Source organism: Larus michahellis, chromosome 8 (assembly GCF_964199755.1).
Source record: "Larus michahellis chromosome 8, bLarMic1.1, whole genome shotgun sequence".
Taxonomy (NCBI): domain Eukaryota; kingdom Metazoa; phylum Chordata; class Aves; order Charadriiformes; family Laridae; genus Larus; species Larus michahellis.
The window spans coordinates 28,805,569-28,820,926 of NC_133903.1; the positions used below are offsets into that span (position 1 = coordinate 28,805,569).

General features: G+C 44.3%; 1 protein-coding gene and 1 long non-coding RNA gene across 3 annotated transcripts in view; one reads left to right on the forward strand and one right to left on the reverse strand.

Moving 5' to 3' along the window:
* The window catches only part of HMCN1 (hemicentin 1), a 188,609-nt gene extending 176,405 nt beyond the window's left edge, over window positions 1-12,204 (reverse strand). Inside the window, exon 1 of one of the 2 annotated variants that reach the window (XM_074596824.1) lies at window positions 11,922-12,204. In XM_074596824.1, coding sequence (XP_074452925.1) covers window positions 11,922-12,204 — 283 coding nt within the window. The remainder of the gene's footprint in view (window positions 1-11,921) is intronic. The other variant, XM_074596825.1, reaches the window with a different exon arrangement.
* A 904-nt stretch (window positions 12,205-13,108) lies between these two features.
* Window positions 13,109-15,063, forward strand: LOC141747938 (uncharacterized). Its single transcript, XR_012588864.1, has 3 exons — window positions 13,109-13,234; window positions 13,436-13,553; window positions 14,972-15,063. It is a non-coding gene; the product is annotated as an uncharacterized LOC141747938 (long non-coding RNA).
* The last annotated feature ends 295 nt before the right edge of the window (window positions 15,064-15,358 follow it).

A 15,358-nucleotide genomic window follows, 5' to 3' on the forward strand; every position in this document is an offset into this window, starting at 1 on the left:
GGGACTGGGCTTTGCCTGTGCCACTTGCTGAGCACTAGCAGTACTTCTGGTACCCAAACTGGTAAAAGACAACAGTTAATGGGTGCACAGTGATGCTAAAGATCTCTAATTAAAACCACACTACTATTGTGTTGGTGCTGTATGAGCTAAGCAACATAAAACGGAAAAGAAGTGCCACAATGCAAAGTGATTTGCACAAAGATTGACAGCAACCATACCTTCTCTACCTGGATGCTCCAGCTATTGTTTTTTTACTTAAAACCATGAACTTGCTACCCATTTCACCTATTTACAGCCTAAAAAACTAGCTCTGACACAGCAGTTGTAAAGTCATGGTCTCTTGAGGATTTTAGAAAATAGAAACATAAATTACTATGGGGTTATAAAAGAAACTACAGTGTTCCTGGCTTTCTAAGGACTCCATTTTTCCTGCACAACCTTCCTCCTCTTCTGTTCCTCAATAAATTGTAAGCATAAAAGCACACTAGTTCAGTGAACTAACTAAGACCTCACTAACTAAACAAAAAGCTCTGTCCTTTGGAAAACAGACTCGGACATACCATTGTACAGCTTAAGAGAACTCAGGAAATGTTTCAGTGATATTCAGCATCCCCAGAGACACTTAACTTCAGCTCATGAAAATACGCTGGTGTCCAAACCATGAAAATTACAATGGCTTCCTGCTTACACCCTCCGCTCCCCAGGCTATGAATCTAATTTAAACAAGATGGCAGGAATCCAGCAGCAACCTATAGCCATAGATTAGAGCTGCTATCCTGAGCAAACAGACCAGACATTTAGCTGGGACTACAGCAACACAAGACATTCCTTCATTTTCATTTAATTATGCAAACCCACCCCCACTCGCTCCGCTTCAGCAGGGTTTTTCCAGTCTGAAAACCTGGGGTCCGATTCTGCTTCGGGTTACATCTCATCGCAAACAAGTTCTTCTGGTTGTCATTTATCCTGGAGTTACAAACCTGATATTGGGAATTTAGCTCTACTATATATCAGGCTATGCAAAATTGTCTTTCAAAGCTGTCTTCATATTTTGTAGTCCTATGGCTGGGAAAAAAGAAAACATCAGAAGCTTTACAGCTCCCGTGAAAACACCGAAGCACTGAAATATAGAGAGAAAGCTCCCTCCCTCCCAATTGCAATTCTGCACCGCGAGGGGGGCAGCTCTTCCACAAGAGCCAGCTCACGGAGGCACCTTGAAAGAACAGTTTAAAATTCTCTCTGCACATCCAAGTGTCTTTTGGGAGTCCCATTATGTTGTACACAGGCTTTGAACACTTACACGCTTGATTCATTGTACCTAATGTCACACACTAACTGTTGTATTGCCAAGGGCATATGGTAAGGAAGCCACTATTCCAGAGCAAACAGATGAGACCGCTAATAGGGATACATTACCGAAAATAAATTCAACACTTTCAATTATCTTTCGTTGCATGTGATGTATGCAGCTTGTTGGCTTGGTGTCTGGGAACATGTCATTTTCAAATATGCATATATTTTACCAGTAATGTTTTGCAGGCTGAAATCTGCAGCTAAGTGTATTTTAGGGAAAGGGCTACAACTTGAGCAGAGCTGGAAAACTGCACACAGTGTCTCCGTGAAGAGAAGTGCCAAGGATGCCAAAGAAAATCAACATGGAAGAGTACGTGGGATGCAGAACAATAAGTTAACATATCTTCATAAATACACACAGCCTGTTTACATTTGCAATACGCATTAACAATGTGCATCACAGCCCCCATTTGCGGCTGATCCCCACAGAGATTATTGGTCCCAAGGCTGCCAGTGTTACTCCTTTCGCTTACACGGAAAGGGTCTCCACTGAACACCCAAGGTTCAAATCCTGCTGACAACCTGCAGTAAGGGCAAACGAGGTGCAAGACGTTCTGATTAGGCACATCACTGGGCATCCACCAACACACCCCGCACAGCAGGCCCGCAGAAGTCCCTCAGTCTGTACTGGCGCTGCCTGCACAGCCTGCCTCCCAGCATTACTCAGTTTTAGCTCCAAAAGCCCCACAGGGGGAGGTTCTTCGGCAGGGCTGAAGGTCTGGGGTTAGATCAGAACCAGGGAGGACATCAAAACCTACTCCCTCACATGCGCTAGGCTCATCTGAGCACTCAGTATCCATATGGCAGGATGACAAACAGTATAAAATACAACAACTCAGGGGCTATTATTTGGACAGTCAGCCCCAGAGTAGGAAAAGTTAGAAAGCAGAGAGCCTCTCACTTGACTTCATACCTCCTAAATTCAAGGCTTCTACCGATCTAACCTTTGCTCCCTCTGCAGCCAGTGAAAGGAAATGAGACCCCCAAAGAGTATTTAAAAACTCCCAAGCAATGAATTGCTCCATAAAGGTGCCAATTTCTTTTTGTGAATTACAGAAAAAGCCTTTGGGTAGCTTATCTCTCAGCTGAGGTTCTTCAGTTAAGTGCCTGAAGTGAAATGGGATGAATCCTGTCCTCAGTGTCCTGGCTCTTCGTATCTTGACATAACATGATTCCATTCAAGCGCTTCAGGAACATGAAGTCATTGTGCTTCTCCTCTGGCAAAAACAGGGAAAAGCTCAGCTCACATCTACGGTTACCAAAGAATAGGTTGCACATGTTCTTCAAAAGGCAACAACAGAAGTTTAACTGTAGACCACAAGGGACAGGAATGACCTAAATCACTCTGATGACACTTAAAAATATAACATTGCAAACTATCCCTATACAAAATGCAAATCTTGGAAGCAGAGTTCACCCAACAACAACTGCACAGCATGAATTCACAATAGGCATAACTGAAGGACCTCACAGAATGTATCTGAGCGCAACACACCTAAAACAGGAAATCCTAAACGCTGGCAATAGTTATAAAAAATTAATGATGTTCAACACTGTAATTGCAGGGTAAAACACATTCTCCCTGGCAGTAGTAAAGAAAGCACATGAAGCAGCCAATCCAGAGCACATTTCATTAAATCCATCCTATTTCTTCTAACAAAATTGTTGATTATCAAGGCACGGCAAGCTGATCAAGTAACACCATCAGCCTCTTTCAACAGAGAAATTGTTTTGCCATTTGCAAACCAAAAAACATATGTTCCCAATATTTTCTCTGATGTATGCATCTCCTGCGAAACCAAAGTCCACAGCATATGCCAAAAATCAAATCACTGATTAGAAAATATATACCAACTGGCATCTCAGGGCTTTCTCCATCTAAAGGGTTCTGCCTGTCATTTTTTTGGCCACATTCAAAATCCATTAAGTGAATGAAATATGTGCCCCTTTTCCATACTCCTTAATCCAGTTTATCCAGACCCTCAACTGACTGAATTGAGTCTACTCAAGTATAATTCCAAGCAGCCTCCAGTACACACACAAAAAGCGTAAAGCACAAGTTAGAAAGACTAGAGAGACACATACCTCAAGTCCACACAGCAGAACAGAAACAGCTCTGAGGTTGCTAACGAGTTGGTACAGCAGGATGAAGAACGTCACAGATGCAGAACAAAGCACCAACCCAATATAAACTCACTTTGCTTACCGTTAGTTAAGAAAAGTTCAAGCACAATTTATACCAGCAAATGGAGTCCCATCACTCCATGGCCCCTACGCAGGAACAAGTGTTGTTTTACCCTCCTGCCATCAACGCGCAGCCCAGCTCCGCATCACACGATGCGGAGCTTCCAAAAGGCACGTGGACGTGTCCCCAGAGCTGATCCAAACCAAGCTGGTACTGCAGGACAGCAGTGCAGCATGTGGAGACAGGAGTAAGGATCACAGAGTCTCAGCCAACTTCAGTTCTAGGGTTTTTTTCCTTCATCCTCCTCTGAGAACTCAAGCTCCTGTCTTCAGTAAAGGCTATTAATTCCCCACCACAGAGGGCACTGTTTTTCACAGTTAGCTTCTAGCATTGCTGCTTTAAAAGAGCAAGATTGTCATTTAGTTAGCCTCCTTGTCAACTTCCCTCTGTGTATTTCACTGACAATTCATCTTACCATGAACAAACACTACTGCCTCAGTTGAAGTGAGATAAAGATGTATATAGTATTTACGCCTCCTTATTCATTTCATTACTGTGCATTCTCAGAAAATAACTGTTTTCTCCAGATGAGGGAGAGACAGAACGTATCAATCTCGGGGAGGGACAGCTTAATCATAGCTTAAAAGCACTTGAGGATCTGCATCAAATATCTGCTTTTTAAAAAACATTAGAAATTTGATTTGTGGGCATTTAAACCAACCCAGTAGATGCGTACATCATCAGAAATTTCTCTTTTCTTGCCATACCATAGAGCTCCCATCAAGACTCATAGCCAATGTGGCCTACTGTTAAAACAATTATTGCCACGAATAGGATTAACTTGGCTTCTAATACATTACTTTGTGTAGAAACACAAGCTACTGCAACTTTTGAGAAATAAATTGAAAGGGAGGGGAAGAAGAGGGGAAGGAGCACGGAGGAAGTCAGAAGACTACAAATTCAGCTCTTAACACTGCTGCTATCTACTTTCTTCCCACTGCTCCCAGTTACCAGACGTCGCTACCTTAGATGAGAGTAACTGTCATTCCCTGCTTCACAAGGAGGAGCAAGCGCAGTCCTCGGCTGCCCAGGCAGGCAGAGACAGCTTTAACACGTCGTCCTTCCACGCAGCATTTCAGAGGGATTAAACCATATTCACTGCTTGGGTAATTCAGGACATGGTGAAATACACTGTGCAGTCACTTTTTGTCTGGGGCAAGGGTTCACTGTTTTTTTCAGTTTTAGTGGCACTAGCTTGATCACTTTCTAATCTGGTTCAGTACTGTGTTACATTTACTTTGAGATCAATTGGCAAATAGCTAAAGTAGCAGAAATAACAGGGCAGCAACCTCTAACGGGAAGGAAGGGACAAATCTTCTTGTGCCGAACACCAGCAGCTGAAAGACCAACTAGAGCTTCACACTGTCACTGTGTGGGTTTGTTCTGCTCTTTAAATGTGTATTTTGTGATGTATGCCTACACTTCCACACCGATGTCCCCGAGAACAGTGACGAGTGGCTTCTCCACAGGTTCGGTTCACTGCATATGATCTAAAGACACAATCCCATCTGGAGTGGAAGTTACAGAACCTACACACCACCCTTCCCAGCAAGGTGTGTCAGCCTCCAGCAAAGTCTACGCTTTGCTATCTACTAGTCTCCAGAAAACACAACAGTATTAAGTGATACGAAGGAAAACCTACTATACTGGGAAGTGAAAGACTTCTTCAGGTGCATGCAGCAATAATAGATTAGGGATAATACAGGGACAATAGGGATAATACAGATTCTAAGGCAACTGCTAGAAAGCAATCACATTAAAACCCACTGTATTTGGGAGTGACTTTAAAACTCTGTACCATTATTTGCTAGATTGTTGCATACCTAATGGTTGAGCGCGCAATGGCACTGTAACAGTGACTGCAATTTCGGACACATGTGAAGTATCCTCTGTGTGCCCAGAAGCCATGGAGAACAGCTGTATGCTGCTAAACAGCAAGCCTCGTTTGCTAAATGACATCAGTAATAATTATTGGGACAGAATAACACTGGGATGCATTACTAATGAGCTACAGAACTCTCCACATAATTGTCACCGCAAAGCAAAACAGAACAAGTAGCTTCTGTGTAAGTTCAGTAGGCAACAATTTCAAACGTAACATGAAAAATAATTCACAATGCAAAGCAAAAGAGAATTACATATTTGAAGCATTGCCACTTTTTCCATAAGGAAAAGACAATCTCTATTGTGCCTTCAAGTAAAAACAGGGATAAAATCCTGTCCCTTGCAAAAAAAAAAATCAAGAATTGGTGGCGAAAATTTACCATTTTGCGTACCTTCAGGGCAGGACCGGCAGAGTTAAGAAGGTAGAAAAATAAGCTTTAAGCAATGTTCTAATAGGCTTTTGGATGTTGTCATATTTCTGCCCTGTCTTGAGACAGATTTTGGAGCATCTGGCACTGGGCAATGCTGTCTTCTGTAATCTATATAAACAGCTACTTTTTGAAGGACCCCAGGTAAGTCCTTCCAAAAGACCAAGAAAACAGCCGTGTAATCACACAGAACTGATTTTATAGGTATCACACTGTCTCCACTAAGGATAACAATAAGCTTTCAAAACACTGATCGCACATACAGTCAGTACAGTTAGCACAGAAGTTTCCACAGAGACGGAAAATATCTGTCGGTGCTTTAGACTTTCTCCTTATCAACTCGGAGTTGCTCACTGTTATACAGCATTGGTGATTGTCATTCAACTGCTGACAGTAACAATAAAACTTAGTAGTAGTAACAACAACAAAGAGGCAGTATTTGAGCCTTAAGGAAACAGAGTATTTCCTGCTGGGCTCTCTACAGCTCCCTGAAAGGAGGGTATAGCCAGGGGCAGTCGGTCTCTTCTCCCAAGGAACAGGTCATAGGAGAAGAGGAAACAGCCTCAAGGTGTGCCAGGGGAGGTTTAGGATGGGTATTAGGAAAAATTTCTTCAACAAAAAGGAGCATCAGGCATGGACACAGGCTGCACATGGAAGTGGTGGCATCATCATCCCTGGAGGTATTTAAAGGATGCGTAGATGTGGTGCTGAGGGACATGGGTTAGCGGTGGACTTGGCAGTGCTAGGCTAACAGTTGGACTTGATGATCTTAAAGGTCTTTTTCAAACTCAATGATTCTGTGTTCCTACTCCTTCGTAAAACTAATACCAAGTCTTGAAGTGTTTCTTCCCCCACCCAAAGCAACCAGGGGGAATCCTGAAAACAATGACCTTCTTCATCACGCTATACCAGAAGGACCATTCAACTTCTGCCAAATGGGAAAAGTTTTTGGACAACTGATTTATATATGTTCAGCCTTTGCCTGAACGTTTTAATAGACACCCATAAATCTGAGAGTAAAGCCTGAGGCCAAAGACCTCAAGTGACAGAACGCAGAAGGGCAAGTGCAGAGCAACATGTTGGAGAAAAGCTCTCAGGAGAGCCTGAGGTAAAAAAACCCGCTGTTTCGGTGAAGCAGCAGCGATATGATACTGTTTGCCTGGAGATACAGAAACGACAAAGTGGTGGCTCACACTGGGCAGGCTGGCCACACGGCCACCGCAGTTGAAGCAAAAGCAGGAAGAATTCCAGCTGAGCAGGGGTGGGGGTTTCATTGCTACACTCAGAGCACGGTTTATTCTTCAGCACTCACAAGTGCCTTTTTCAAGGCAGACAAACACGTAAAGGAACGCGCATCCTTCTCCATTTCGGCACACAGCTTTCCATCTCCCTTATTACCCACTTGTGTAACTACAATACTTTTTATATCAGGAAGTATGAAAAATTTTAATTCCATTAATAGCCTAATTTTAATTTCTTACGTTTCTCCTCTGGAAAAAACATTATTTCTTCTTCATTGTAACTTCTAAAAAAACCAAACCATCAAACCTGCAAAAACCAAAGTTCTCAGACCTTTCATATGACTTTCTGAACTTGTTCCAAGCTAGTATGTGGCTCAGCAGCCTAACCATGGTTACTGATACAGCAGTGCAAGCCTGCTAAATACAGGAGAACCCAGGTTATAAAGTTAAACATAACTTTGTATGATATAATCGGAGCTTTACTCTCAAAAAAGAGAAGTGGGATCAAGAAAAAAATAAAAGTATTTCTAGTTCTCCTGCACTATGTGACCTTAGGTGGACAACTTAAATTCAATACTGTTTTCCCATCTGAAAAAAGCAGCATTAAGGTCTTCCCCTTTCCTCACATAGGCAATATGCTGCCTGTCTGATCTGTAAGAAAAAAGGTTAGGAGATGCTCATATCAGAGATTTGTGGACATGCAGAATATTAACAGGCAGATATCATCCCATGCACTAGGAAGTCCAGAGGTTATATATTCCCTTCATTTTTCTTGTGATTAAAATTAATTACTGGAGTTTGGCCTATAAAATAGTCATTCACACTAATGGAATGCTTGATTGAATCATGTGGAGTCAAAGTTATTACTGGTGTAATTCCATTTGCTTTACAGAAAAATACTAGGGATGAATTTGTCCTCTTAGGCTTATTTTCCATTCCAAAATTCCTTAATGGCATAAAGCAAAAAAACAGAAATGCTGGCCACAGATGTTAAATAAAGACATTCTGAGTCCAATCCCCTTTCCACAGGATACAATGGGAGTTAGTTAGGAGATCAGGACCCACAACACGCAACTACAAAAGCATTTGCTGATCTTAAGCTTTATCTCCAATTCAAAATTTTCCTGTGCCAACTCTTCTTAATTTGGGAGATTATTTTTTCTTGTTCCCCCTCTTTCCACCCCCAGTTTTTCCATTGAACAACAAGCCTGGCAAGGGACCTCTTTGTCAACAGCCCTTTTCAGCTATCTACAAAATTTCCGTGATCATGTTTAGGCATTGAAAAACCTCAATAGAAAAATTCCTGTAACCTGTTAAAGCGTTGCACATGCTTACACACGAAGTGAAATCCAAAACAAAAGGCTTTTTCAAAATGGAGATCTCAGCATACCACCAGATAGTACAGCAGTATCAGAATGTGAAACCCATTACACATTTTTTCTGTCGGTCATAAGTCTGGGCTGTGCCAAAACCTCAGGTTCGACACTAAAAAATATACTTGTTAATTATTAGTGTTTTACCAAAATACCACAGTCTGAGCAAAATACTATTACAGTAGTCATAACACTACATTGAAATCCACAATGCGTCGGCATATCACAATGCACCATTAATATGCAGCACTTCGGTAACAATGCAGTCCAGTAGAATAAAGGATGATTTTTAAATAACTCCAATTATTTATAATTCAGATGTACCTTGTGTGATGTCAAGGGCTCTGCCAAGACAAATTCGTGTATGGTTTTGGTGAAGATGCTCTCCTTGTCAACAGCTCTTTACTGTGCTTAGAAAGCACTCGAGCTCTTGCACTAATCAGCACTAATCAAGCCGTACTGCAAAGTGCATGACTGGGGCATGGTTCAGCCCATACACTGGGCAACATAAATTAGGAAAACAATTGTTAAAAGCCAAATCCACATCAACTTTACATTGTAATCCCCTATCAATAAAGAGTGTGTCTGGATCAGGACAGCTTTATACAAAGAGAAGCTCCTTGGAGCTGAGGTCCAACTATGTGCTGCACACCTTGTAGGGAGTTCTGTCTGCCTCGGCAGCCACAGTACCCCACAAAAGCGTCAAGAAAAATTGTCTGTGGAGTAGCTGCATATAAAGCTCTTTTTTGAAGAAAAATTATCAGTTGAGCAAATAACCAGACAACTTGCAGAGTGGGGAGCAATAATCTCATGCTCATCAATTTAGCAAGCTTTCTTCAGAAAGACCAACACTAGGTAAATGAATTGGACACTGTGAAACTCAAGCCAAACAATACTTTTTATTAAATTTTTGAGAAAAGTTACTTCTCTGTAGATTAAAAAAAGATATTGAAGAAATGGTCACAACAGTATTTCTTGCATTTTCTTGTCAAGTGTCTAGGCTTGATCTTCATCAGATAGAAGATACCAGATCACCAGCAGTCTCAACCGCTACATCCATAAAATTCAAGACACAGGACTGAGGCGTGTCCTAACTTTAAGAAGGATGTAGAGAAATATTTTTCAGGAATTAAGAAAAAATTAAATTTAAAATTATACATTCTCCACTTTCAAGCAGCTTTATGACCTCACAAGTCATCATGCTAAAAAGTACGGCCCCCTTTGGCTGCGTAGGGAAGTTGGACTTCCATTTAGAGATATGTAACAGGATACACCAATATATGTTTGCCAGCACTTCTTTGTCGTATAAGTCAGCTCTCTGCAAGTTTCAGTTAATCTATTGAATGAAAATGAACATTTGCCAAGGAAAGGCATCTCCTGTGGAAAGAGAAGGAATGGGGAAAAGCAAGGAAGCAAGAAGTCCGTGAGGGGAAAAAGTGTCACTCAAGCAGAGGAAGGTGGCAGCATATTTCTCGCTAGTGAGGTACATACAGAGCAAGAAGGTGGTGATACAGCAAAGCACGATTAAAAGAATCGGTCTCTAACAGAAACAAAGACCCTGGAGAGCCAACGGAAACAAGAGAGTCAGCGAGATGGGAGAAAAGGAACGAAAAGGAGAAAGTGTGCAGAAGGAAAACGGAATAAGGAAGGGAAAACACGTGGGATGAGAAAGAAAAAAAGTAGCTACTGAAACAAAGTATTTGAAAGTGGCCTGTGATAAAAGCTAAGCTACCAGTGATATAAAAGCTGGAACTTCTTTTTACTGTGGATGCACAAGAACAAAGGACCATCCACACAAACCTGAAAACTAAGAGCACACCATTCAAGACCATCTTCTTGCTCTCATGGTTGGTGTAGATACCCAAGCCCTCTGAAAAAGAGAACTATCCATTCTTATAGTGAATCACTTTGGTGAGCAGAAAGGGAGGATGTATAAGGTGTGATTATGGAGAGAAAATAAAAACAAAACCCTCCCACCCCATCATGTTGATTTTGTGTCCCATCTAAGGGGAAAGAACTCCAAGAAGAACCAGTGGCTTGATTTTCCAAAAAGCATATAAAAGAGTTCTAGGCTCTACACTTGACCAAAATCTTTTCCTTCCAGCTTAGGGAAGTCCCATAAAACAACAAAAAGGTAAAGTGAAGGGGGGGGGGGGCGGGGGAAGAAAGCGACATCAAAGGTGAGAACACTAAGGTACATGAACAGACCCTTTTGTGATAGGATACTCTGATACCACAATGACAGACTCTTTAGAAGGAAAAAAAAAAAAGATAACCCATACAAGCTTCTAGATAACAAAACAGCAAAATTTGCAAAGACGAGTTTTTCTCTAATTTTCCAAGCACTTGATTTTTGTATGTGTAACAATGGCAAACACGTATCTTGTAGGCAGAAATATCTATGACCAGGGGGAAACAGAAAGGGGTGTCTGTTTTCATTTGATGAGATCCCTGCAAAAATTGAGCTCTTAAGAACTGACTTCTGCAATATAATATTCTGAGATATTCCAGGTAAACTAGAACCAGAAAGGTAGTTTTTCAAGGGCTTTTTTCCCCCCTCTTTCAATTTTTTTTTTAAAGGAGTTTTTACTGCATAGTACAGCACACATCACCAGCCTGGGGCATCCTGTTCCTATTTCCTCTTCAAGTCACCAGAAGATATTTGACAAGGAAAGAGGAAGAAAGCCAGAGAAAAGGGATAGGAAGGGAATAGAAAACAGATGCTGAAAGAGAGGAATACACAATGCACAGCAGAAAGAAAAGAGGTAGGATGAGGGAAAGGAATAAGAACCAAGAAACACACCATGTAAAGCTTCTGGATCATTTCAGTGCAAGCTTCTGAATGTAAACATGGGACACCAAGACTGGAGGAAAAGTGCAGCTGTATTATATATGTTCCTAAGTGTACTCCCATAGAAGGGCACTGAAAAAAATACTTAGAAGCTTCGTTCCCAGTATACGTGTTCTCTCCTAGGAGAGCGGATCACTGAAGCCACTTCAGCTCCTATTAGAATGAGTAAGAGGAGTATTTGATCCCCTAACCCACTCCTTGGTGCATCCAGTGCGCTTACAGTCCATTCCAGCTTACCCTGAAGGCTTCTGGAAGGTCTGCTGGGGTTTGTCCGCGGGAAGACAGGGAATGGGGTCCGAAAACCGCACTCGCTACCGGCGCGTTACGGCAGCGAGAGCCCCGTGTGTGAGCACGGCTCCCACCTGACAGAAACACTCAGTCCCCGGTGCCCTGGAAGCGCAGGAAACCAACCGTCTGTAACGACCAGCCCCGAGCCGGACCCGCCGGGCTCCCCGGCCGCCTGCCCCTCCGTCCCGCGCCCACCCCGGCCTGCGCCGCGCTCCCTGTCCCCGCGGCCCGCCGGACCCTCTCGGGAGAAACCCCTACCTGGATCGTGGAAAGGCACCAGCGCGAAGTTGTAGAGCGGTCTCTTGGGTCTTTTCAGCGACGTTTCCAGGATCTTGGATGCCCCCTCGATAACTTGCACCAGGTCGTCGTACATGGAACCGGTCACATCAAACACGAACGCCAGGGTGGAGGCTCCCTCCGGCACCGCCTCGCCGCCGGGCTCGGGCGCGGCGCGGGGGCACAGGGCGAGCAGCAGCAGGGCGAGCAGCAGCACGACGCCCGGACCCGCTCCCCACGCTCCGCTGCCCCCGCGGAACCCCATTGTCCGCGGCGTCCGAGAAGGGCGCTCGCAAAGCCTCGCCCGGAGGCGCACAGAGACCGGCGACCGCCGCCTGCCCCGCTCCCCTCAGCGCGGAGAGCAGGAAGCGCCGCAGCTTTTGTCTGCGCGCCGCTACGGCCCCGCTCCGCCCTTCTTACCGGGCAGGGCTGGGGCAGCGCCGCCCCGAGGGAGCCGGCTGAGCCCCGGCCATGCCGCGGGGTGCGGGAGCTGCGGCTAGGACAGCCGCCTCGGGAGCCCCGGCTGCGGACTGAGGCGGCGCCCACCCCGGCCCCGCCTCCCGTGGCCCGCCGCGGCCCCGGCCCTCACCTCAGGGCCCGCTCCCGCCGGGCCGGGCCTGGGGCCGCTGCCGCCCCCCGCACCTGGCTGCCGGCTGTCCGCCCCGATCCGCCCGGAGCCGGCGAGCCCCGCGGGGGAGCCTCCTTGTCGGGGACGGGGGGCTGGAGGGAGCGGTACAGACCTGCCCGGCAGGGACCGCGGTCTGCGCCCACACCTGACCGGGAGGTGCTGCCCCGAGCTCGCCCCGGGGAGGACAGATGGGCGCATTTACCGTTTTGTTACTATGAACGCGCGATACGAGACTGGAATCGCTCCTACGCGCGCTGCTGCCCCGGTTCTCCTCATGCTTCGGCGACACCTCCCCAGCTACTACCTGAAACCCAGGGGCTCCTTCCAGCTGTGGTTTTCCTCAGCTCCTGTGAACATACAGTGACTATTAAAGCGGGTAGTAAAGACCCCAAAATGTGGTCAGGACCATAGCTGCAGGCACTGGCAGTCTCCTGTACGAGAAAAAGACGGGACAACGAAGCAAAGAAAGTGGCCAGAGCAGTGTTTTAACCCCGCTCAGGCGACGGAAGAGATTAAAGGTGATGTATTTCAGAGCTCCTTCGTTGTTCCTTGCAGGGAACAGTGGGACAGAATGTTAAACACCAAGTGGGAGAGGAATCGCATCCCTTGTTTTCAGCGGGATGTGTGAGGCGGAGGAGGCGCACAGTGCCTGGCGCAGCTGGGAAAGGTAGGCCATGACGCAGAATTTACCTCATTAGTTTCCCTCCTTATTTTACTAATCTTAAAATTGGTGCTAAAACTGCTCACTCAAAACCATCGTATTGTGACTGGAAAATTAATCATGTAGAAACATTGCTTATCCTAATCAAGTTATAAGCCTGGAATTGAATTATAAAAAACAGATGTTTACATTCTTTCTCCTCTTCAGCACTGATGTCATGAGAAGGAAGCACATAACCAGAGCTGTGCAAAGCAGTCGCAATAAAACCCCAAACCATGGAAAACTTGCCTCATCTGTAACTCTGCTAGCAGAAAACTCGGACCAGGTTTGTCAAAAACATTCACAAATCTTGTAAGTAGAGATGCGTTCAAGCCATAAAATAGGAATATGTATTTTGAACACCCTAGACACTGGCAGCACTTGGATTTAAGGATTTCCTTCGGTCATTTATGAAGATGAATTCCTGTTACATTCTTCCTCACAAAGAAAGCCGTCATGTTCTTTCTGTCTTAAATTATTTCTCATTTAGATGTAAACAGGCTAGAACAAACCTAGTGTCTCTATGAAAAAATAACCCTCTTGGACACATGCTGCTGCATCTCTAAAAAAATGTCATTTAAGGTGGGTTTTAAGGTACAATGTAAAGAAAAATCTTTATTTCCTAACAGTGGAAACTGATATTTGCCTAACACTTTCCACTATAAAATATCCTGGAAGCTTGGAAGTTCTAAAACTATTATTCACAGCAGGCCTTTGAAATTTGCAGGAAGAAAGCCCTGTAGCAAGAGGAATGATTTTTTTTTTCTTCTTCTCCAATGAAATTATTTTCATAGTTTGCCAAAGAATCATCTATTGAGAAAAAAAATAATCACTGTGTTCCTTCTGACATGCTCTACAGTAAGGTTTTGACAGCGTGCCAGAATAATAACTAAGCACAAACACTGGGAGGTCAGGCCCATGCCACTATCAAAGCAGACTGTAGCAGAAACACCTGGAGATAGCGAGGACAGGCGGGCCGAGGGGAAGGGAAGGGGAGCTGGCTTGGGGTACACCCAGGGGGGAGAGGGCCCCCCACCTCCCCATGCACCGACCTTTGCCAGAGCAGGCTGCCACCTTCACGATTTCCGATAGAGTCTCAGCATCTCTTTGGTATGTGCCGATATTACAGCTGTCTTTGACACTTGCTTCCCAATTTTGAGTGTTTCTAACTTAACCTCGATATTCTTCTCACGCCTGTTTTGGGTCTGGAGTTTGATGTTTTGTTTATGCAATTTGGTAGCATAGAAGAATTCGACAGATGTGGACTTGGATTGTCTAATTCCTTCCCACCACGCTCATATACTACCACTGAGTGGGAGCAAAGTGTTACCCGCCTGGGCTATATATTGTAAATTATTAGATGAGGTGGAGTAAAGAGTTAAGTCACTTAACTCCTTCTCTCTTCTTAGCATGTCTCAAATGTAAAAAGCATAAAATTTGTATGCTCTGAGGAACATATACTAGTTTAGAAGACTGGGAAGGCAATCAAGTACTTTTCACCCTTTGGGCTTGTGTCTGAATCTGCTCCATTTTGTATTTTGCAGCTAAAAATTACAACTATCCAATGGCTGCTAATGAAGAAAGAGTTGCTGCTTTCATTCTCATTCATAGCAAACAAGCATCCACTTCAAAAACTGAAGTTTCCGTCTGAAGGAGAATATCAAAATGATTGTTTTTAAAGCTGATGCTACTCTCTAATTACAGAGCGAACTGCTGATGCCAGAAGAGATTCTCCTCCTGGGATCCCATGGACCACTCAGCAGGCTGCATCCACCAGAGCTCTTTCTCACGACACCTCTTTTCTGGTCAGCAAGTTCTGCACGTATACCAGATACTCCGAACTGCTTTGTCACAGACATTTGACAATATTTTTTTTTCCTCTGGAACTCCCTACGCATTTAAAGCTTTTATTCCCACTCCTCCTCAAAGTCCCATCCCTCCTTTTTTCTTTTCTTTGTTTGAACTTGATTGATTGTTGTGGAAAAAGAAGGAATGGTGTCTGTTTGTTTTGGGTATCTGGCTTTGGCTCTCTCTGTGAGAGGCGTGTGTATTGTATAGTAAGATCTCTCCAGTTCGCAGACAGTGTTTTCT